General features: G+C 43.1%; 1 protein-coding gene across 1 annotated transcript in view; it reads right to left on the minus strand.

The window, feature by feature from the left end:
- Positions 1-25,122, minus strand: part of LOC137429375 (tudor domain-containing protein 7B-like) — a 77,779-nt gene that overhangs the window by 16,303 nt on the left and 36,354 nt on the right. The window contains exons 6-12 of the mRNA XM_078781020.1: positions 23,076-24,166; positions 20,290-20,473; positions 17,508-17,619; positions 16,638-16,840; positions 8,276-8,410; positions 5,586-5,669; positions 2,532-2,663 (exon numbers count right to left, since the gene is read on the minus strand). Of these exons, the coding sequence (XP_078637146.1) occupies positions 2,532-2,663; positions 5,586-5,669; positions 8,276-8,410; positions 16,638-16,840; positions 17,508-17,619; positions 20,290-20,473; positions 23,076-24,166 (1,941 nt within the window). The remainder of the gene's footprint in view (positions 1-2,531; positions 2,664-5,585; positions 5,670-8,275; positions 8,411-16,637; positions 16,841-17,507; positions 17,620-20,289; positions 20,474-23,075; positions 24,167-25,122) is intronic.

Here is a 25,122-nt window from a genome sequence, read left to right on the forward strand (position 1 = left end):
GATGGTTAAACTGCCGAAATCTCGGCTCTCCGCTCACCTTCACTCTTTCATTCCTCTTTTCTCCCGCCTCTGGAACAAACTACCTCACTCCCTTCAATCCCACTCCTCCCTCCAGGTCTTTAAAACAGCTGTTCACCACCATCTCTTATCTTCCCCCATCCAAAACCTTGATCTTTTCTACCCCTGCTAATTCACCCCAGATCCACCTTGTTTGAAATTCCAACTTCTTTCCTGGAAGTCCTGGCAGTGTCCATATGTTTTATACCTCTCCCACTGCCCCCTTCCCACGCCCCCCCCCCCCAAAGCCCTCGCCCTCTCTCAGATCTCTCGATGTCTCCATGTCTCTCGGTCCCTGCTCTCAAATGTTGTGTTTGTGTCCTTCCCCCTCTCTCCCCATCTTGTCTACCGCTCCCTATGTTATATGTTTCGGTTTGTCTTTCTGTGTGATTAATGTTCGCTCTTTCACGAGCCTCGATCTTGTATACAAAAAAAAAAAAAAAAAAAAAAAAAAAAAACTTCCTCAATGCCCATGGCAATACTTTGCGTGGAACCCTATCGAATGCTTTCTCCAGATCAACAAACCCAAGAAACAACTTCTTCCTCTTCTCCATCTACTTCTCCTGCAACTGCCTCGCAATAAAAAGCATGTCCGTCATTCCTCTTCCTGTCATCAATCCAAACTGCATTTCGTCAATCTTCACTTTCTTCCTTATCCTCCTCTCCAACACCCTTTCCAATACCTTCATTCCATGTTCCAATAACTATCGCTCGATACGAGCCACAGTCCAGAGGGTCACCTTTCCCCTTGTTTAGCGGGACGAGGGTACTCAGTTCCCAATCCACTGGAATGCAGCCTTCTTTCACCACCAGATTACAGATCTCTGTCATTCTCTTCACACCCCAATTTCCCGCTGCCTTCAACATATCTCGCACAACTCCCGTCGGCCCTCCCGCTTTTCTACTCTTCATTGCTTTTATCGCTTCCTCAACTTCCTTCTCGGTTATCTTCTTTGCCGGTCCTAAAACTGGGTTACTCTCTATGTTGCCATCCCATTCATTCTTTGCATTCAACAGTATTTCCATATATCTCTTCCATCTTCCTTTAATTCCATCTGGGTCCACAACGATTTGTCCCACTTCATCCTTCAGTCATGATGTCAGTTGTTCAGTTGTCAGATGTTCAGTCCCACCAGTCATGATGGGGATAAACTAAATAAATCTGGAAGTCCTTTCTCTTCGAGTCACACCTTTTACTTTCCATTGAAGGCAGACAAAGCCACTGAAAGCATTATTGGATGTAAATAGCAATGCTTAATTATTTCAAACACCAAGTATTTTTTTTTTTCCTTAAATAAAGGTTGAATTTTTTTTTTCAGACCTTACACACTTGCAGGCTCACAGGTGAGCAAGAAAAATGATAGTACTACTTTTACCTTCATGGAAGAATAAGAGAAAGTGGTGCATGCTGGATAATGTTTTGAGAACAATAATACAAGAAGAAGAAAAAGACATGAAATGTCAGCCCCAACTGTAGTTTTAGTAATTTTGCTGTACGGAGTTAAAGGCCGTCAGTCGGCCATCTTTGGTCGGATGACAAAACAAAGTCTTCTGCATATGCATACTCATGTAGTGTCTTTGTGCCAAAATTGAAGAAAATTGGTCCATGCATGTCTGAGAAATGGATGGGGATATGTTTAAATAACAAAATGGCTGCCAGTCAGCCATCTTCGATCTGATAAAAAAAATTCCGTGCATATGTAGGCCCAACATTCGTTATAGGTGTGGCAAATTTGAACAAGATCGGTAAATGCATGTCTGAGAAATGATTGAGGACGTGGTCAACATCGGGTTGTTGTTTTTTTACAACTAAAATAGCCACCAGTTGGCCATCTTTGATCATATCGTGAGAAAAAAAATGTGCATATGTATACTGTCATGTATTGTCTTTGAGCTAAGGATGAACAAAATCAATCCATACATCTCCGAGATATGGTTTCAGACGCACGGATGGACGTTGAGGTCGAGACTGTCCATCCAACAGGGGCTAATAATCAGATGTTTCAGTTGAGTAGATGGAGTAGTGGAGTGAAGGGGAGGGCAGGTTGGGGGGTGGTGGGGTGAGGGAGGGAGGCACATGCATCACATGCAAATAATGCACCACATGCAAATAAGACATGCACCAAAATCATGTTAAAAGTGGTTAAGTAGGGAGGGGGTTAGAGGATGAAGTGAATTGGCTGAAGGTGGATGACAGGGTTGTAAGCAGATGGTGACCTGTGGGGTTAGGTGGCCTGCCTGAGAATGTGAAAAATCAAAATGACCTCAACTTTCATTCCAACCCATTTCAAACCTGCCCTGAAAAGCCATTGGTCGAATGGGCATTGTGGTGAAACAGGTGACTACCAAATTAAATAATAGTGCTTGCCAAACGATGGCTAAAGATCATTTGGCAAGTATAGATATTGGAAAAGGATGATCAAAAATGCTTGCATAAATAATTAACCTTTCAAACATCGGGATTGAACCAATACCTGAATTGGAATGGAGGCAAAATCCCGAAGAAAAATTGCTGGAACTTCATACAAAGCAGAGTAGTCACAAGTTATTGTCTTGCCTACATCCAACAGCAGAACAGAAACCACCGAGTCTCGAATATTGCTCACCTGCACAAAAGCACAATATAACAAAAAAAAACAACTTAGAGTTAAACAATACTGTAAAAACAAGTGAATCCACTTGGATTCCGCCCAGGTTGGCACATGGAAATTATGATGTAGCATAATTATCATCTCGGGTCAAGATTTGAAATTATGCCATGGTTTTTGTAAAATTGCTACTAGTATTCACATTATGTACTTTCACCAAAACATACATCATCATAGAAACATACATAGAATTTGGGTCCTCTGGGTCATTTGGGTCCTCTGGGTCATTTGGGTCCTCTGGGTCATTTGGGTCCTCTGGGTCATTTGGGTCCTCTGGGTCATTTGGGTCCTCTGGGTCATTTGGGTCCTCTGGGTCATTTGGGTCCTCTGGGTCCTCTGGGTCATTTGGGTCATTTGGGTCCTCTGGGTCATTTGGGTCCTCTGGGTCATTTGGGTCCTCTGGGTCATTTGGGTCCTCTGGGTCATTTGGGTCCTCTGGGTCATTTGGGTCCTCTGGGTCATTTGGGTCCTCTGGGTCATTTGGGTCCTCTGGGTCATTTGGGTCCTCTGGGTCATTTGGGTCCTCTGGGTCATTTGGGTCCTCTGGGTCATTTGGGTCCTCTGGGTCATTTGGGTCCTCTGGGTCATTTGGGTCCTCTGGGTCATTTGGGTCCTCTGGGTCCTCTGGGTCCTCTGGGTCATTTGGGTCCTCTGGGTCATTTGGGTCCTCTGGGTCATTTGGGTCCTCTGGGTCATTTGGGTCCTCTGGGTCATTTGGGTCCTCTGGGTCATTTGGGTCCTCTGGGTCATTTGGGTCCTCTGGGTCATTTGGGTCCTCTGGGTCATTTGGGTCCTCTGGGTCATTTGGGTCCTCTGGGTCATTTGGGTCCTCTGGGTCATTTGGGTCCTCTGGGTCCTCTGGGTCCTCTGGGTCCTCTGGGTCATTTGGGTCCTCTGGGTCATTTGGGTCCTCTGGGTCATTTGGGTCCTCTGGGTCATTTGGGTCCTCTGGGTCATTTGGGTCCTCTGGGTCATTTGGGTCCTCTGGGTCATTTGGGTCCTCTGGGTCATTTGGGTCCTCTGGGTCATTTGGGTCCTCTGGGTCATTTGGGTCCTCTGGGTCATTTGGGTCCTCTGGGTCATTTGGGTCCTCTGGGTCATTTGGGTCCTCTGGGTCATTTGGGTCCTCTGGGTCATTTGGGTCCTCTGGGTCATTTGGGTCCTCTGGGTCATTTGGGTCCTCTGGGTCCTCTGGGTCCTCTGGGTCATTTGGGTCCTCTGGGTCATTTGGGTCCTCTGGGTCCTCTGGGTCCTCTGGGTCATTTGGGTCCTCTGGGTCATTTGGGTCCTCTGGGTCATTTGGGTCCTCTGGGTCATTTGGGTCCTCTGGGTCATTTGGGTCCTCTGGGTCATTTGGGTCCTCTGGGTCATTTGGGTCCTCTGGGTCATTTGGGTCCTCTGGGTCATTTGGGTCCTCTGGGTCATTTGGGTCCTCTGGGTCATTTGGGTCCTCTGGGTCATTTGGGTCCTCTGGGTCATTTGGGTCCTCTGGGTCATTTGGGTCCTCTGGGTCATTTGGGTCATTTGGGTCCTCTGGGTCATTTGGGTCCTCTGGGTCATTTGGGTCCTCTGGGTCATTTGGGTCCTCTGGGTCATTTGGGTCCTCTGGGTCATTTGGGTCCTCTGGGTCATTTGGGTCCTCTGGGTCATTTGGGTCCTCTGGGTCATTTGGGTCCTCTGGGTCATTTGGGTCCTCTGGGTCATTTGGGTCCTCTGGGTCATTTGGGTCCTCTGGGTCATTTGGGTCCTCTGGGTCATTTGGGTCCTCTGGGTCATTTGGGTCCTCTGGGTCATTTGGGTCCTCTGGGTCATTTGGGTCCTCTGGGTCATTTGGGTCCTCTGGGTCATTTGGGTCCTCTGGGTCATTTGGGTCCTCTGGGTCATTTGGGTCCTCTGGGTCATTTGGGTCCTCTGGGTCATTTGGGTCATTTGGGTCCTCTGGGTCATTTGGGTCATTTGGGTCCTCTGGGTCATTTGGGTCCTCTGGGTCATTTGGGTCATTTGGGTCCTCTGGGTCCTCTGGGTCATTTGGGTCCTCTGGGTCATTTGGGTCCTCTGGGTCATTTGGGTCCTCTGGGTCATTTGGGTCCTCTGGGTCATTTGGGTCCTCTGGGTCATTTGGGTCCTCTGGGTCATTTGGGTCCTATATTCCTATCCTATAACATATATATCTCCTATAACCTATCCTATAAATATAGATTTGATGACGTCATGTTTACACATCTGAGCGACAGAAATGAGCGACAGAAATGAGCGACAGAAATGGGTGACAGAAACTAGCTTCACTTTTGAGCGCGCGAAATTCCCAGGCAAACGCTATAACGCACCAGGTTTACAACCTGTGCGTTAATAAACTAGAGAGGTTCCAGGGAACCTGAACTCAACTGGTCTATATCAATATGTTTAGAACATGCATAATCGAACCACAAACTATATAGTTTATATGTGCTAAAAATATATGACAAAAATTGATTTTTCAATATGGCCGCCCTGCCGCGCCCATTTTTGGGCGTGCAACGCCAAAATGCAATCTCAAACTAGTTTATGTCAAAGATGCTGCATAACAAGTTTCATCAAATTTCATCAATATTTGTGACTTTTAGAGCGTAGACGTCGAATTGTTTACAGACGACAGACGACAGACACGGACGGTGTCGACAAAAACTCAGCTGGACATAGTCCAGTTGAGTTAAAAATATTCAAGATTTAACAAACATGAAAAAGGAGAGGGTGAGAGGAAGACATAACTGGCAACGCATTTTTTTGTGTAGGCCACAGCCCGCGTGTTTGTAAAAGGGAACGCATATTTAAGGCAGTAATAGGGAAGGAATGGGAAGAGGGGGAGAGGGGGAGAGGGCAGGAGCAGCATACTCTACCGACCTCCACTCTCTTCCACTGGTCTCTGCATTTAAACAGGCAGCGTTGACCATTATAAGGCAATGTTACAGTAAACAAAGTTTCGCTCTGCAAACCAGAAAGGGTGGGGGAGGAGAATCAAGCAATGAGGAAATATAGGTTTGGTTAATGCTCATAATACCATTTTACATTTGAAAAACATTCCAGTTCGTTTCCATCATATTACATTCCCAATGGATGGTATCACCTGACATCAGCACTAATGGTCCTGTGCCCAGAATGATGCTGAGCTGTCTGTAATCAATCTGCTTAGTTGTGAGCTCTACACCTGCAGCATTCTATTCTATGGTTCTATCGATTCCTTTAGCGATTCCTACTTTATTTCTCTGCAAGATCGAGGCTCGTGGAGAAAGTACCGAAGTTTATGAACTGACAGTAGGGCAGTTGAGTAACTCTTGATCGATTTTGATATACCATTCGCTACCATAGCATTTGATATACCATAGCCTGGTGTTGGCTTAGCGGTTAGGGTGCTGGCTTGGGATCCTAGGATCCTGGGTTCGAATCCCGGTCCATCGCTAAATTAATGCCAGGGGGGTTGACTCAGCCTGTCATCCTTCCAAGGTCGGCAAATTGAGTACCAGCTTGCTGGGATGAATGATCCTGGTGTGTACCCCGGTTTCGAATAGGTACACTGTATCCCTGTACATTGTAAGAGGCGACCAAGGGTTGGCGTCAGGAAGGGCATCCGGCCATAAAAACATTGCCTCAAACAGGGAACCATGATTGTCATGGGGCCCGCAAGGCCAACCCCTGTTCTAGCGGGGAAAAATGGCCTTAAAACGATCATTCATTCATTCATATTGTTACATATTTATGTGAATGTATGTGAATTACCATTCAGGTCTTTGCTTATCCGTGGGTAGTATATTAAGTTGTGGTGTAGTTGTTGTGGTTGGAGGGGCAGGAGCCCTTCTGAGGGAGTGGCCGGAAACGGAAGTGGCCGGAAACGGAAGTGACCGGAAACGGCGGAGGAAAAGACACGAGGAAAAGGACGAGGTTTTCTTCTTCCTCGCCCCGCGAGGACAAAAGGTGGAATCGACCTTGCGCTGCGCGGAAAACAGAGGCGTTCCGAAACCTGTCAGGCGAGAGGAATTCCCGGGGACGTGTACCTGCCCGGTGGAGACGTCAAGTTGACGTGGGGCCGTGCATCGACCCCGCGTCTGGAATCGTTCGCGGCACCGTCCAAACAGACGCGTGCGGGTCGCACGTTGGGGCCTAACGCGCCTTGCAAGCGGCGTGGGGTTTGGCTTGCTCTACCGTATCCGCTGCGCGTGGCCACGAGGGGCTGCCGCCACGGTGCCTGGTACGATACCTGCCCGGTGGAGAAACGTCCACCCGGGGTTCGTTCTACCGCCCGAGTGCGGTGACGGCGACCATCATCTTGGTCAAGAGGGGCCCAGAGACATTGTGCGGGACCGAGACCAAAAGGGTTTCGTGAGTACTCACCGGGACACACATGTATAAGATGGCCATCTTAATCATAGGGAATTGATTGTGAATTGGGAATTGGTGATGATTATGTATTGTTGATTGCTCGGGGAAAATCTCCGTGGTTATGTCCTTGAAATATTGTTGATGGTTGTGTCATTGAAATTGTTTGGTATCATTACCATTGAAATATACCCTTGAACGTCAGTTGTCTCTGGGGTGAAATTCCTATGGCTTGCGTGGCGAAAGCGCAGATATAATACAGCTTTCTGGCGAAGTTCCTCTCACGGTCCGGGGGTCACCGAGACCAGGTATTCACCGAGGGGACCACGTAACAATATTCATTCGCTACAAAGAGCGTTGGTGCAGCCAAAGCAGTTTTTTGGCAAGGGTTATGCTGGGTGGTTCTCCCCATTGCCTTCTCAGCATCGTTTTTCCATGCTGTGTCCTTTTAAATGCTGAGTGGGAATGAAGCAGTGCATACCCTTTTTTTCTTTAAAAAAAAATTACGTCATTGGTACGACAACCAGGATTTGAACTACTGACAGACTCGGAGCAGATGCTCTAACCAATTCACTACCGAGTCTGAGCCGCTATTAGGACAAAACGCAGGAACAGGTGTGAAGGTGGGGGGAAAGGGGTAAGCGTGGAAATTGGAGAGAAAAATGGGGAATAACATGAGATGAGGGTACACCACCTGCTTGAAACCCTTTAGGAAAGAGTGGGAAAGAATAGCCTAATAGCCTCTGGAAGGCAGTTGCATAGAAGAGAAGGGAGGAACCAAGTGGAGTTGAGGCGTGCAGGCTTTTGAAAGTTTAACCAGGATATGGGTACCATAAAAACACGGGCATCCTGGAGTTGTTGGTGGGGAGGCATGGAGGGTTGAGAAAGCAGGGGAAGTTTACCAGATGGAAGAGGGGGTACGAGGTCCCCAACCTGCACCTGTGTGGAACAACTACCAAGCTTACATAAAGTTATTTTGAAATCATAAACATGATTGTGCAATAATGAATGACCTTTTCCCCCACCTGAGAAAAAAATTGCAAATACAAAGCACAGGCCCAGCAATAAAATGCTTATGCAATAGTAATTGCCCATGCATTGGGAAGCACATCTGGTGAATAATCGTGATATTGAGTTTCACACTTGGGCTTTAATAAATCTAGAGGAGAATTGACCAATCAAAATCCGACGACAGTTAAAAGATAAAGTTGAATTCTCACTTGATCGTCGAAGTATTGAACAATGCGCTCCAGCAATTCAGAGAGGATTGCATTGGTCAAGTGCTTAACCAAGCAGAAGATGGTCCCATCAGACTCGATGTGCGTTACTTGGACATCCCTGTATACACCACCTTCCTGCCAGGCAGATGTTAATAAAAAAAAACATGACATGCTGCCAAACGGCTGCACTGAAATGAAAACTCATAAATGCATTGTGGTAAAGATAAAAGTATTCTGCACAGTGGAACATGACTGCACGAATATTGTCAATTACACTGAATAAAAAACACCTTGGAAAGAAAAACAAACAGATGCAGCAGCATAATCACCAAATCCCAGAAAAGGTGCCAAGTTACCAGTTTCACTTGTTCAAACGTTTCTGTTAAATTCTGCCATTCAAAAATACCAGGCAAGAACATATTCAAACGTGCATCGTTTAATCCTTCAACTGCCTTGGCATGGAAGTGAAGATGTACTGGCCCAGATATCTGAAACTCGATAACCCTTAACGTAAGAATCTCCCTATGAAATACTACATTTAAATCTAGATTGGAGAAATATCTTGTGAAAGTAGTGTTCGTGATGTTTGAAGTGTTTATTGCACAATAAGGTCTCACACAGCTTTTGTTCATTTTGTTACGTATAATATTGCTGACTCGTCTCATACAAAAGACTCCGATTTCCATTTCTGCAGTTCAAACATATTCCGTGCATACATCATTTATAGTTGCAATATATGGTGTATTTTCTTAACTTGTAATTACCTGCCAGAAAATAATGACTGATAATGTGATACCAGCACACTGAAAACATTGCTTCACCTGGCTAAACCATTTTCATCACTTTGGCCCGGTTGCATAAACCATCCTTTGAGGGTTTACTTGAGCAGGGGTCAAGCATTTTTTTTTGTGATCCACCAGCCCGACAATATATTATTCGCTGGTGAATCAAACTTCATAAAAATCAATATCCACGTTTAAATTACTATTTCTCACGACACCTAGAGATCAAATTTCAGTGCTTTTCATCCCAGCAACCTCGCAATTCGTAATCACAGAACACTCCCGTCAGCTATTCAATCTACCTACTAACAGCAAAATAATACTTGGACAATTTTTATATTTGCTGAAGAAAAATTGATTTGATAATTACCATTATTATAATCCTAAAATAATTTTAAATATATTCACAGGAGCGGTCATGGGGGATCCTGCTATTCTTTGTATTACTGCAAATTATTTTATTATACCTGGTGTTGGGCTAGCGGCTAGGGTGCCAGCTTAGGATCCAAGGATCCTGGGTTCGAATCCCGGCCGATCGCTGAATTAACGCCAGGGGGGGTTGACTCAGCCTGTCATCCTTCCGAGGTCGGCAAATTGAGTACCAGTTCACTGGTAATTCCCTGTGTGTCGTAAAAAGGCGACAAACAGGGTTGGCGGCAGGAAGGGCATCCGGCCGTAAAACATTGCTTCAAAAAGGGGACCAAAAAACAACAACCACGGTCCCCGAAAAGGCCAACCCCCGCTTTGCGGGGAAAAATGGCCTCTAAACGGTGGTTTTTATACCATTTGAAGTGGCCAGAGAAAAACGCCATGAGGTAAAATGACGGCTCAAGTTGATATATATACAGTCATCCCTCGTTTATCGCGGGGGTTACGTTCCAGAACCCCCCATGATAGGTGAAAATCCGCGAAGTAGAAACCATATATTAATTTTATTATTTTTATATATTTTAAGCCTTTAAAAACCCTCCCCATACTCTTATAAACCTTTCCCACGCTCTTATAAACCCTTTGTACACTCTTAAACACACTTTTGAGACCCATCCTTACGTATCAGAAAAATATTTGTACGTGTATATACAGCTGTACAGTATATTTGAAAATACTGTAATAGATACTGGGTAAGTATATCAATAATAGTTTTTACTGTACTGCACAGCAAAGAAGAGCATTACAGCTCTTCTGAAGGTGCCACTTCAGCAGGCGCCTCGTCAGGTGGTGCAGTATCTTCGTCGTCGTCCGGAACTTCTTTTCGTGCTGAAGACGTAGGCGTGTCTTTTCTTTTTTCGGGTGAGGAACATAGTGATGGGCAGTTGCTGGCGCTGCCTTTTCTTCTGGGCGAGGAGGTTTTTATAGACTTCAATGCCTCCGTCGATTACATTTCTGAACTTCAACGAACGAATCATCTGGGGGTCCCATTCTTCAGCCCTTTCCTTAAGTTCTTTTGCCATTCTCACTAGGGTTGCGAGGCGTTCCAGTGATAGGCCTTCTTCTTCTTCATCCCCTGGACCCTCTTCTTCCTCTTCTTCTTCCTCACTTGCTGACCGTCATCTCCGCCAGGTCTTCGTCCGTTAACGGATCTGAGTGGGTCTCGAGCAGCTCCTCAACGTCATCGGGAATCATATCGTTGAAGCCATCTCCTCCTAGTAATTTTGCCAGCTTCACTGCCTTATCGACTGCAGAGTGGTGGACTTCGTCAGGAGAGAAACCCTTGTACACGTAATCGTGGACTACTTCTGGCCACAATTTTTTCCAGCAGGCATTCAAAGTTTGTCTTCATCTCCTTTATGGCCATCTGAATATTTTGCAGACACGTTGCAATGGTGTACTCACGCCAGTACGCCTTCAGTGAGAAGTTTTCGTCCGAGTCCATAGCCTCGACCAGGTGCTGCAGGGTGTTTCGCGTATAAAGTATAAAGTGCGCTAGAAAATGCTTATTTTACCGCAAAAATAATTAAAACCCCCCCCCCCCCCCCCCAAAAAAAAATACCTATAGGCCGCAGAATCCCGCGATATAATGAAAAATCCGATATATAATTTTACATATACTAGCGAGAAAAACCCGCGATGTACCGAAGCTGCGAAAAGTGAAGCGCGATATAGGGAGGGATGACAGTATATATATACCTTCCAAAGGCGGGAACAGGCAATAAAAGGGTATTCCTCCACATTTTTTTGCAGTCAAGTGAAGTCTAAATGGATGTGGGCAAAGTGAATATGAAAATAACAGGGAGTCCTCTTACTCATAATACAATTGAGGGTACTGAAGCGTTACTCGTAATACCCTCGTCCACCATCACCCAAAGGGGCGATATGATACGCGGTAAATGTTGACAGATATTTGCATCACCCTACCTTCGGAACTTCTGGCGAGGGGATAAAATGAAGTCACTACAACCTTTTCTGTATGACCCGCAGTCGCTTGTCAAGTTTAGTTGCTTGGGATTGCATAAGTGACAACCAAATAGATGGACAATCCTGCAAGTGGCCACACAGGCCACCAAGAACCAGGCTTTGGGGGCCAAACTGAGTTTTTGGTAGCATTTGACACCTGGGCCACTGCTTATTTCGAACCCTGTTAAGTATTTCTTTCACACTTCCTTTAATGACATCCTCAAGTTGACGATGGTTGCATATACAAATATGCTTAGGTTTTTTTCCTTAAAGTTGAGGGAGCTACCCCCCACCCACCTTTCATCAGCTTTTCTTCACCAATTTGAAGCAGGCTTTCATAAGTCACCCGGGTATTATACATTGTAAGAGGTTGATTCAGCTTAAACTCATTTGCATACACTGACGTAACAACCATGATTGTGGCTCGATACACTTTATGGGTTAAGGAAAGATTTCCCTTTAGGTAGATTTTTCCCCCCCCTTAGCTAAGGGTTTCCTCAAGTGCTGTTGCATAAACAACCCTTTGGAAATCCCCAGCTGAGGGTTTTCCAAAAGTTAAGGAAATCCTCAGTATCCGTTGCTATGCCAGGCAACCAATCAGATTAGATATAGGATGCTTCGCCAAAAAGCAAGAATAAGTCTTGAACACGTGATTTTAAATAGCGCTTGTTATATTGCTACATACACCCTTGTTATATCATGCATGGGAAACATGTGATTTTAAATAGCGCTTGTTATATTCTGCATGGAGAACACATTATTTTAAATAGCGATTGTTATAGTCTGCATGGAGAACACATTTTAAATAGCGATTGTTATAGTCTGCATGGAGAACACATTATTTTAAATAGCGTTTGTCATATTCTGCATGTAGAACACAATTTTAAATGGCGATTGTTATATTCTGCATGGAGAACAATTTTAAATGGCGATTGTTATAGTCTGCATGGAGAACACATTTTAAATAGCGATTGTTATAGTCTGCATGGAGAACACATTATTTTAAATAGCGATTGTTATATTCTGTATGGAGAACACATTATTAGTCCCCCACCGGTGTACACCGGAGGGGACTATAGGTTTGCCGTCAATCAGTCCGTCAGTCCGTCAGTCCGTCAGTCAGTCCGTCAGTCAGTCAGTCAGTCAGTCCGTCAGTCAGTCCGTCCGTCACAGTCACAGTCAGTCAGTCCGTCAGTCACAGTCAGTCAGTCAGTCCGTCCGTCCGTCCGTCCGTCACACAAAGAACAGTTTTCCGGACTTTTTTTCTAAACGCTTGATGCTAATGATTTCAAACTTGGCACATCGTTTCCTCATGATAAGTTACAGATCAAGTTCGAACTTCACGAAGTTTCGATCATTTTTGACAAAGTTATGGCACTTTGAACTTTGGGAATTCTGATAATTCTGATCCTTAACTCAGTGCCATTTTAAGTTTTAATTTCCTTTGAAAAAGATTTTCTCTGCAATAATAGGACCGATTGAGATCAAATTTTCACCATATGAGGGACTCGGTCTGTAGAATATTTTAATGGTAATTATGACGTCACAGGTCACGTGGTTCGGGCGCCATATTGTTTTTCGTGAAAACACGAAATCCCCTTTTTCTCTGCAATGGCTGAACAGATCGAGGCCAAACTTTGCAGGCAAAATCGCATACCCATGACGAACAAAAAAGTCAGCGAGCATGACGTCATGCGTCACATGGTTTCAGAGTTATGACGTTTTTAAGCATGAATCTTTAAAACCGAGCCCCTCCCTCATTTTTGATCCAATCGAGGGGAAACTTCATAGATCTGTTCCGCATGTCAGTCTACTACAATGTCCTTTTGGAATTTGCGATAGCTCACATGGTTTGGCAGATATCGTTAATTAAACGAAATTATTTTAAAAATGGATATCTCTTGAATCGCTTTATTGATCGACGTGAAACTTCATACTATAGTAGAAGTCATGAAGAGTAACAAGTGTGCAAAATGTCAAGATTGGATGTACGGTCTGGAAGCTAGACGTTGTTATTGCGTGAAGAAGAAGAGGCGTCAAGTGTGCGGATTTAATTATTTATCACATGTACAGACAAAGCATCGTTGGACACGACCTGTCGCGGTCATTTTAACCTCAAATAAAATTCAAATTTAAGATTCGTCAATAGCTGAGGTATATTAACAAACGAATAAAACAGATTTGGTCAAAATCTGACTTTTTTTAACTCGATCGCATTTGACAGAGTTGTGACAAGCTGAGGAAGAAGAAACCTCGCATTGGCTTCTCCAATGTGCCATAAAAAAATGGATATCTCTTGAATCGCTGGTACCTCAGACTGTGAGTTGGTAATAATTTATATAATTCACACAGTGCAATACGTGCAGGCCGCTCCACGGAGCGACCTTGCGGGCTTATCAACGAGGCGAGGCGTGACATGTGTCTCAGCATACCTCAGATCAAGTTTGAAAAACAGCATCAACCGTGCATAAATTTGCATATTCGATCATTTTTGACAAAGTTATGGCACTTTGAACTTTGGCAGAGGACATGTATTGCAGCGCAATACTCAGAATGCTTGTTTTAAATAGCGATTGTTATATTCTGCATGGAGAACACATTATTTTAAATAGCGATTGTTATATTCTGCATGGAGAACAGATTATTAGTCCCCTGCCGGTGTACACCGGAGGGGACTATAGGTTTGCACGCCGTCCGTCAGTCCGTCAGTCCGTCAGTCAGTCCGTCAGTCAGTCCGTCACGCAAAGAACAGTTTTCCGGACTTATTTTCTAAACGCTTAATGCTAATGATTTCAAACTTGGCACATGGTTTCCTCATGATAAGTTACAGATCAAGTTCGAACTTCACGACGTTTCGATCATTTTTGACAAAGTTATGGCACTTTGAACTTTGGGAATTCTGATAATTCTGATCCTTAACTCAGTGCCATTTTAAGTTTTAATTTCCTTTAAAAAAGATTTTCTCTGCAATAATAGGACCTCTGCAATAATAGTTTTTTTGTTTTTTTTTATAATAGGACCGATTGAGATCAAATTTTCACCATAGGAGGGACTCAGTCTGTAGAATATTTTAATGGTAATTTTGACGTCACAGGTCACGTGGTTCGGGGGCCATATTGTTTTTCGTGAAAACACGAAAACCCCTTTTTCTCTGCAACGGCTGAACAGATCGAGGCCAAACTTTGCAGGCAGAATCGCATACCCATGACGAACAAAAACGTCAGCGAGCATGACATCATGCGTCACATGGTTTCAGAGTTATGACGTTTTTAAGCATGAACCTTTAAAACCGAGCCCCTCCCTCATTTTTGATCCAATCGAGGGGAAACTTCACAGGTCTGCTCCGCATGTCAGTCTACTAAAATGTCCTTTTGGAATTTGCGATAGCTCACGTGGTTTGGCAGATATCGTTAATTAAACGAAAATATTTTAAAAATGGATATCTCTTGAATAGCTTTATTTATCGACGTGAAACTTCATACTATAGTAGAAGTCATGAAGAGTAACAAGTGTGCAAAATGTAAAGATGCTTGGATGTACCGTCTGGAAGCTAGACGTTGTTATTGCGTGAAGAAGAAGAGGCGTCAAATGTGCGGATTTAATTATTTATCACATGTACAGAGTGAAAGCATCGTTGGACATGACCTGTCGCGGTCATTTTAACCTCAAATAAAATTCTAATTTAAGATTTGTCAATAGCTGAGGTATATTAACAAACGAAGAAAACAGATTTGGTCAAATTCTGACTTTTTTAACTCGATCGCATTTGACAGAGTTGTGACAAGCTGAGGAAGAAGAAACCTCGCATTGGCTTCTCCAATGTGCCATAAAAAAATGGATATCTCTTCAATCACTAGTACCTCAGACTGAGTTGGTAATAATTTATATAATTCACAGTGCAATACGTGCAGGCCGCTCCACGGAGCGACCTTGCGGGCTTATCAACGAGGTGAGGCGTGACATGTGTCTCAGCATACCTCAGATCAAGTTTAAAAACCAGCATCAACTGTGCATAAATTTGCATATTCGATCATTTTTGACAAAGTTGTGGCACTTTGAACGTAGGGGACATGTATTGCAGCGCAATAATCAGAATGCTTGTTTTAAATAGCGATCGTTATATTCTGCATGGAGAACATATTATTTTAAATAGCGCTTGTTATATTCTGCATGGAGAACACATTATTTTAAATAGCGCTTGTTATATTCTGCATGGAGAACACTTTTAAATAGCGATTGTTTTATTCTGCATGGAGAACACAATTTTAAATAGCGATTGTTATATTCTGCATGGAGAACACTATTTTAAATAGCGCTTGTTATATTGCTACATACACCCTTGTTATATCCTGCATGGGGAACATGTGATTTTAAGTGATGCTTGTTATATTGCTATCCACCCTTGTTATATTCTGCATGGAGAACACGTGATTTTAAGTGATGCTTGTTATGTTGCTGCATGGGGAACACACATGCTTGTGGATGAAGGGGGAATAACATGGTTCTTTGGTAAAATTCATTCGATTCTCATTCACCATTTGATTGCAAATGTGTGCAGTAAATGTTTGGAAACCTTCAGAGGAAAATGGTGAAAGTGTGACGTTATAAAAGTGAAACACGAGTGTGAAACTACAAGCAAAGTATTCTGGATGTCATAAAAGTGAAAGTTGTGGAAATAATGTACATCAGTCTGGCGTCGCCACGACAATTGTCATCTTTATTGACCAATTTCCTTGAAGATTGTCTTTTGGAAACGCAAAGGTTCGTGGTTAAGGGTGGGGAAGGGAGTGTGGGGTTCATCATGTGCTTATGCTTCTTCAGACATCTCTTCCCATCTCCAATCTGATTGCTTGCCTGGCATAGCAATGGCTCCTCAGGATTTCCTTAACTTTAAGGAGATCCTTATCCTTAAGGGTTGTTTATGCAACAGCACTTGATGAAATCCTCAGCGAAGGAATTACAGCGTACCTTAAGGGAAATCTTTTATTGAAGACAAGGGAGTTTTATGCCTCCAGGCATTAATTTTGAAGATTACGTTGCATGCTTACATTGCTACCAGGTTATGGTTAAGCCAAATTTTTGTGTGTTAACTTGAAAATTGGAAAATTTTAAAGCCCTTGATTACCTCCCCTCTATATCCCCACACCTTCGATCAAATTATCCCCAATACCCAGTCCCACCCAAACCTCTGGCTGTGCAGCAAGTAAAGGGTCCTCCAGCTCTTGTAGGCAGGCCAGGTTTATATTGACATCCACCTCATCACTTGTGTCATACAAAATGACCTCTGGTATCTCTGAATGCTTGATGACCTCCATCACCAAAGCCTTGTCCTTTGCAAAGAAATAGAGCTTTGAAAGAACTGCTGCATCGATGCAGAGATTCTCCAAGCCTTTGCAAGAATAGGTTTATGGGCAAAGACAAAAAGGCAACAGGAAAAAAGTTTAAATTCCTTATGTAAACAATTTGTCAAACAAAGATGGCATTGAACCAAAATTGCAACTTTCAAATGTTTATACGATACAAATACGAATGTTTTTGGTGCTTTGCGAATAGGGTATTACATCACAAAGTTTACCGTCATTTAGTTAACCTGGGGACCTGTGTCAGCATTCAATTGCTGGTGGATTTTAAAGATCTCACAATGTCTTTCAACAAAGTAGACCAATGCAAGTTAATGCCAGAACCATGGCCAAAATTTCAAATTCCTGCCTATATTGCAAGGGGGCATTATATCAATGAGAATTTACAACAGACTCACGGTTCAATCTGAGAGATGGCATTAGCACAATGTATTGCCTCAATTAGTCATTTCTCGTGACGTTTTGACTGCAGTTTTACAAGCCGTAAAATTATGAGAGTTGCCGATTTGAGATTTATGTGAATCCCCATCTCCTTTCCTCAAATGGGCCAACAAATGGAGAGATGGGTTGGGGAAAAAAAAAAAGTCTGAAATTTGGCTAAGCTTTCTAAAAAGGGAGAAATTGTCCTCTTGAGGCAAACTTGATATTCACTAATGAGGCCAAAAGAGTCACAGCTGTTTAAGTGTTGGTGAGCACCTGCAAGTTGGCACCAAGTGGCTTGTAGTGGAAGGTTGAGGAACTGATCACTCAGGCATCTTATATTCCAACAATATACAATGCCAGTGGAAGCATAGTCGACAAACATAACCTGCAAGAGAATAAATAAATATGAAAACAGCAGAAACTAGAATCCGGGCACTCGGTAGAGCGCATACCTTCGCCGCAGCTACTGTTCTGTACTTGGCATGGGAGTGTATGCGATGTGAAACTTTATGTGAAATGCGATCGATTTTTAAAAATCATAATTTGAGCAAATCTGTTTCATTCGTCTGTTAATATGCCTCCCCGATTGACAAATCTGCAATTTGAATTTCATTTGAGGTTGAAATGATCGCGGGAGATTGCGTTATAGTGATGACGTCCTGGATGGACATCTTCTTCTTCAGTCGCGCATAACTTTGAGTGAAATACGATCGAGTTAAAAATAGTCAGAATTTGAGCAAATCTGTTTCATTCGTTTGTTAATATGCCTCATCTATTGTCAAATCTGCAATTATAATTTTTTTTGAGGTTGAAATGATCGCGGGAGATCGCGTTATAGTGATGACGTCCTGGATGGACATCTTCTTCTTCAGTCGCTCATAACTTTGAGTGAAATACGATCGAGTTAAAAATAGTCAGAATTTGAGCAAATCTGTTTCCCAAAATCTAATCAAATGTGTCCCGTATAATAACCAATCATCCCACCAAATTTCATGCAATTCGGTTGAATACTTTTTGAGTTATGCGATTAACATACACACACACAGACATACAAATAAATACACAGCGATCAAAACATAACCTTCCGCTTTTGCGAAGGTAATAAATCAATGGGAATACTGAGAAAGCAAGGGCTACCGAGCTACCTTTAAGTGTGCACCTGCAATCAACACGCTTTGTGCATTTCATACAGAGGTTAAGGGGGTGGGGGATTTGAGTTATGGCTCGGAGTTAGGGCTATAAGTTAGGGATCTTTGTTCCTTTCTCATTTCTTTCTACTTTTACATATTTATCTTTATTCATTCTCATTCTTGCTTCTTTATTTCTCTTTCTTAATCTATCTATCTGTCTTCAGAGAAGTGAATACTTGGAGAATTTTTTTTGTGGAAGGCTCACTTGGCTGCACTTGGATGAGTTTGAGGGCAGAGGAGTTGCGGCTGAAACCTGAATCCTATCCAGGTTCCTCCTGATGACTCCATCTTTGCTCTTTACTTTTTTTGGTTCCTTCTGATGACTCCAATGCAGTATTTGGTTTTCTGTTTCATTAGGGATGGGTTAATTCCCCCAGAATTAGATGGGATGGCTTGTAATACCCTTCCCCACTGGGTCAGCCTATCAATACACATGCACATAGAATTGGGGTCCTCTCCCCACTGGGACTAGGATTTTTTTTTTTAACTGCCCAAAACCCTTCCTTTTTTTTTTTTTTCCTCTGATTTGTGAATTTCACATCTGCATGGTCACCTGTCCACCTTTATCAGTTGAAACCCTCTTATGCTTCTCCTTGAGCAAATGGAAAAGGCTTTAAAACAAAGCCTTGACTGATAACAATTATACATTAAATGTGAGAATATTCCACCTTCACACACCATATATTTTTCGATCAGTTGCTCAATATTACAAAGTTGATTTCAGGAGACTGTGTCTTCTCCATAACAGTAATTAATTTCCCCAACCAAATATTGAGAGAGGGAAGGTAAGCACCAAGGGAGAGAAGGTGAAGCGACATTTCAAAGAAAGCCTTTCTTTCTTCAAACCAAGAGAATGGTTCTTTTCCCTGATTGTGGTGTTTATGTTCATGACAACAGAGGCAGACTTTCGTCGAGAATATAAATAAAGGCTACATTTTTTTGCAATCCAAAACAGTCGGCACCTTTGCACATTTTCCCTACATAACCTATAGTGGGGACACCTCCCACTCAAATGTTGAGCAGATTATCTATTTCATATTTATGCCTTGTTGCAAAGCGAGACTTAGACATTGTTAAGCTACTCAAATCCCAAAGTTGATGATTATTTAAAACATCTGGAATAAAGAAAAAAAACCCTGCAGGTAAAATGTTAATACAAAAACTAAAGCAAAGTCGATGGTGCGAGCATCACAAAATCCCCACACTTTCCACCGAAAACAGTCGAAAGATGGCAAAAAGTTTCACCAGGAATGACCCAATAGCAAATAGTGTTTTCCCTTTCGACCCCTGTGACCCCAAGTCCCCTCTGGAGCATGAACCGGGGTCAAATCTAAAACATACATATTTCATGCATCCCCCACTGTTGATTGCATACACAAGGTTTAATTAAACCATGTTTAAAACATGCCCGTAATATTTTTACATAACCTTTTGACCATACCCCAGGGGGTAAGGCCAACAATTACACTGCTTTCACACATTACTGTGATAATTATCATAACCAACATGCTTGGTGAATTTCTGCACAACCATTTGGAATGAGATAGTGTGATGGGTAGACAGACAGAGGTGGTTACAATTTCCACCCGTTTTTTCCCCAAAAACCACAGGGATAATTAGTTATCACACGCTACCCAACCAGGAACTTCTGCACCCCACTTAAATACACAAAAGGTCAGACTTTTGCCCATGTACACATAATATGTAGATGGCCTGCCTTGTAACCCATCAAGTTAGACGTTTCCTTTTTACACTCCTGAAACACACTTGAGAGCAGTTACACCCAGGATGACAGCAAACCCTTCAAAGCTTCCATGGATTTTGAATGTCGATTCGTTGGTAGGACAAATACAAAATAAACTCACATTGATCTGAGCAGTATCATCGGTGCTTATCACCCGTGCACGATACCAGTAACCGTCAACGAAAGCTGCAACTAGTTGCCCTTCAAAAGTGCTGAAATATGGCTCAAGGTCATGGCAGTTGTATTCCCTCAACATGGCTTCTTCGAGTTCTTGAAGCATCTCAGAGTAGTTACTCCCACAATATCTGCAAGGAAAAAAAAGCAGAAGGCAAAAGATAGTATCAAACTGTCTCCCTTCAAAATCTATGAAGACAGGTAAATATAAAATGAGCTGACAATAATGAACGACACTCACATGGTCTATGTTATGACTGTTAGCATCCAAAAAAAAAAAAAAAAAAAAAAAAAAGTTAGCATCAAGTCTGATTTAAATGTCTCAAGACAATCAACCACTTAGTGCATCGAGGCCCCCGAGGGCACCATTTCATTGACTGGATTTGCATTGAGTGGGGTATAATATACTTATATAGGTTCAAAATGAGCAGCTCTGCGAGATCTCTCAATTTCCCGAGTTTTGAGATCGATATTTTTTTTTCAACCGAGAAAAAGATAAACCAACTTAAAGGTTTTCAAAACCAGGGATCAAAACTTTGAGCAGGTGAGTGGTACGTTGAATTTGGTTGTTCCTAGGTTGTTTTTTTAACCACAAATTACACGATCATTCACGAAGTTTTTTTGGGGGTCAAGGATGCAAAAAAAATAACTTCCAAGTTCTGTGAGCAAATTTCTCGACGATTGGAACAGTTAAAAGCTTGGCACATGGGCATCATGAACATTAGAATAACTTGTGATGAAACAGATGCACAAGTCAGTCAATGAGCTGTGCGCCCATGACATCACACAAATCGATTGAAGTAGCTCATTTGCATAACGGAAGTGAAAATCGTCCGATTTTAAAACACGACGATCCGGCTTATTAGTCTCCCTAATATACAGACTTGGCATTTAATATGGAATATTTTTTTGGTGGAGGTGAACTTACTTTTCAAGATGTCTTAGAACCAAAAGTTCATTGGAATTATGTTGAAATTATTCCAGATTTTGTTAATGTGACCTTTAAAAGAAAAAAACCACATTTGACATTTCAAAACAAATAAATTGATCCTTGAAAGTGATGTAAACCGATATTGAACTCAATTCATGGACAGTGCTGTGTTAAACTTCTGTACGTTTTCCAGAAGTATCTCTTTATTTTGCACATTAGCCATATTTTTTTTAAACAAAAACAAAAGTTAAATTACGACTGGGATTACGGACAGTAAAATTACAGTTCAGTACTTCGTGTAACCCCCACGAGCATTCAGGAGAGCACGTACACGTTGAGGCATGCTGTTCACGAGATTTGCCAAGGTTTGGACAGGAATCGCTTGCCATGCATTGACAATAGCCTGCTGCAATTCACGCACAGAGGTCGGCTGCTGGTCCAAGTGGTCGATTTGACGCGTTAATTCTGCCCACAAGTTCTCTATCGGATTCATATCCGGGGACATGGCAGGCCACTCCATATGCTCGACACCACGGTCAGCAAGAAAGTGTTGGATCATGCGAGCACGATGAGGCCGTGCATTGTCATCTTGGAAGACAAAGTTTCCTCGAAAGGCTGCACGAGCAAATGGGAGCAATGTTTCTTCCAGAATGGCCCTGTACTTGAACTGGTTCAGGTTTCCATTCAGAACAACCAGGTCAGTTTTGCCCCTTGCATGAAAAGCAGCCCAAATGGTCACCCCACCACCTCCAGCTTGGACTCTTGGCACTATACAATCTTTGTTGTAGGCTTCATGCACTTGTCTGCGCACTCGGACGTGGCCATCTTGACGATAGACCAGAAATCTAGACTCGTCACTGAAGATCACGCGATTCCAGTGTCATGGCTGACATTGACTGTGCTCTCTGGCCCACTGCAATCGGCGCTGGCGGTGTTGTCTGGTCAGGCGTGGCTTTCTCAGGGGACGCCTGGCACAATAGCCTGCTTGAACCAGTCGTTGGTTGACAAACCTTCTGGATACAGGCACATTTGTCAGTTGCTGCCACTCAGCCCTAAGCCGATTCGCGGACTTGGTACGGCCATTGCGGACGAACAGGTGCAGCTGGCGATCATCCCTCCTTGTGGTTCTGCGGGGACGTCCTGGCCTCAGTATTGGAGTAGGGACACCCCTCTGAGCATTTCGTTTCAGGATCTTTGACACCTGACCTTGAGTGATGCCATACTGCCGAGCAATTGCATGCTGTTTCATGCCGTAATTTCGTAAAGCCACCACTCCATGACAAACAGCATTGTCGAGTTGACGGACCATCTCCAGAGGAAGCGGCAATAACTTTTGGAGAAGTGCAGCAGTTGTTTTCCACTAATACAGAACGCAACAACCCTTGTATACCCGACTGTGAAGCCAATCATCAAATGCACCTGTCCGTACATTTTTCCACGCCACCTGTGATATAATCCTCTTGACTTCTTGCTGCGACAGACAATCAGTGACATGGTTCTTTTAACAAATAAATCACCAAAGTGTAAAAGAAACTCACCAGATTGATATACTGAGTTAAGAAAGTAAACCCAAATCAAGAAAAAAAAAATATTCCATATTAAATGCCAAGTCTGCATATTTTTTTGGTGCTAATGGGTCAGGGATATCATTCTCGAAAACATCTCTTTTCAAAAACCTCATGATTATGTCCCTTTGAAGAAATTAAATCACAGCTCCCTTTCGAATAGCACAAATATTGAAATGCATTTCTCCATTTACAAGGAAATCCGTTTTCAACCAGAAAAGAAAAGAGTTTACTGACCTGAAAGCAACCCTGCGTGTACTGCTGGCCTGTAGCACCGAAACAAATTCGAACTTTTCCTTTGGGGCAATAAGGACTGGTGGCTCTTTTTGAGGAATAGAATCATGACTTGATTTGAACAGTCTCTGGTTTAACGAGGTCCCTTGAAGAGAATTGAGGAAAACTGTGCAACGGCCATCTTTGATATTTTCAACACGCATGCGCACAATCTGGCCAACAAGCTTTTTCAGATTCTTCTCAGAGGGCCAGTCATTTGGCATATCCGCAGTGCTCAGCTGGCAAGGCACAGCGAGGGCAGGAAGCCGAGCACATTTTGGTGGCAAGGTCTTGAGATCTTCAGAATGCAACAACAAATGCATGCCATGGTCAACCAGAAACACAAAAGAGATCTGGCGTCTGCTCTCAACATCTTTGATGTAGCCCCTTGTCCATACACCATTGTGAAGCAATGCACAAGCCATACCTACTTTACATTCTGGCAGCGACCGCTCTCCTATCCGAGCAATTTCTGATTTCAGCTGAGTCGTAAGGTTATCAAAGGCACTTCCCTGTTCAAAGTGCACACAAAGATTGCCACGTGCATCCACTGAGCAAACCTTCGCAGAGACCCATCCGGGATCTGGAAGTTTTGGAGAAGGAACTGTGATGCGCTCAATAGGGGCAGCTTGGGATGGTTGGCCAAAACCACTGGTGGGTGTTACAACTTCATGACTACTCGATTCCTTTGGGTAAAGAATTACAGTCTCGAGATTCTCCGGAAGTGGACGTAGAATTGAGCAAACATCTGAAACAAGATCCACATTGTTCAGAATTAATACTGGTAAGTCCATGTTGTACTTGGTTTTATAAATGTCAGGCAGGCTGTGAACCCAGATACCATGAGGGAAAGACGCCAGCAGTCGAGAAATGCGACATTTATGTTGCTTAAGCGAATCCATGGAATTTGAATCCTGGACAATAGGGCAATCAGGTTTTGCTTGTTTGTCCAGAAGTATGGTGTTGTGATCTGCTGTTTGCGGCTTCGAGTCACTTGATTTGGGGATTGGAGGATAAATAATCATCTTTAAAGGACTTTCTGAACAAATTTTCACCTGAAAAGCAAACAAATAAAATGAAGATGACAAAACATCATTTTGAACTTAACATGCAATGTATGTAAACTAAACATGTACATCAATTCAGGGTCACTAAAACTCAAAGATGGAGAGGTAAGAGTTGTGCAATGACAGATATCACGGTAATAATAAATTACCTACATATCTGCGATCACAAAGCGATCGCCAAGGTAAGCCTCCTCCAGCTTACCCTTGGTGATCGCCCGTGACATACCTTGGCCCACTAGTGAATGGTGGCCATTTGTTTTGCACCGCCATGTCACATTGACCTTCAACATTTTGGGATAGTGTGTGTATTGAGAAAGAGTGCCCCCATGTACAATCTATCTATAAAACGCATCATGAAAATTGGATGAAAATTATTCAAGTTATGATCAAAAAAGAGTGCACTTCAGTGGAGGTACACTATGATACAACAGGCATTTTAAGGCCATTTTCCCTGCAAGAGCGGGGGTTAGCCTTGCGGTCCCCATGACAATCTTCTCCATTTTGCCCTATTTTCTGCATCACCCCTTGTTCACCTTGCCCGCATTTCTTCTTCGACCATCTTTAGCCAAGTCTTTCTCGGTCTTCCCCATCCTCTACTTCCTTCTACATTCATTTCCATCACTCTTCTCAACCAGTCACTTTCATCCTTCCTCAACACATGACCAAACCATCTCAACCTGTTTCTCTTCACAGCGTCCATCACAGGCTCTATTTCCATCATCTTTCACAATTCATCATTTGTCTTCCCCTCTCTCAACGATACTCCGCACATCCACCAAACCATTCGCATTTCCACCCTTTCCAGACTTCGTTGCTGCTCTACGTTCATTACCCAAGTCTCGCTCCCATAAATTATAACACTTCTCACACATGCAGCATACACCTTTCCCTTCAGCTTCAACGACACCCCTCCTCGTCAGCATGCCACTCAGTTCCCGAAACTT

This window comes from Myxine glutinosa, chromosome 6 (assembly GCF_964187855.1).
Source record: "Myxine glutinosa chromosome 6, kmMyxGlut1.1, whole genome shotgun sequence".
NCBI lineage: Eukaryota > Metazoa > Chordata > Myxini > Myxiniformes > Myxinidae > Myxine > Myxine glutinosa.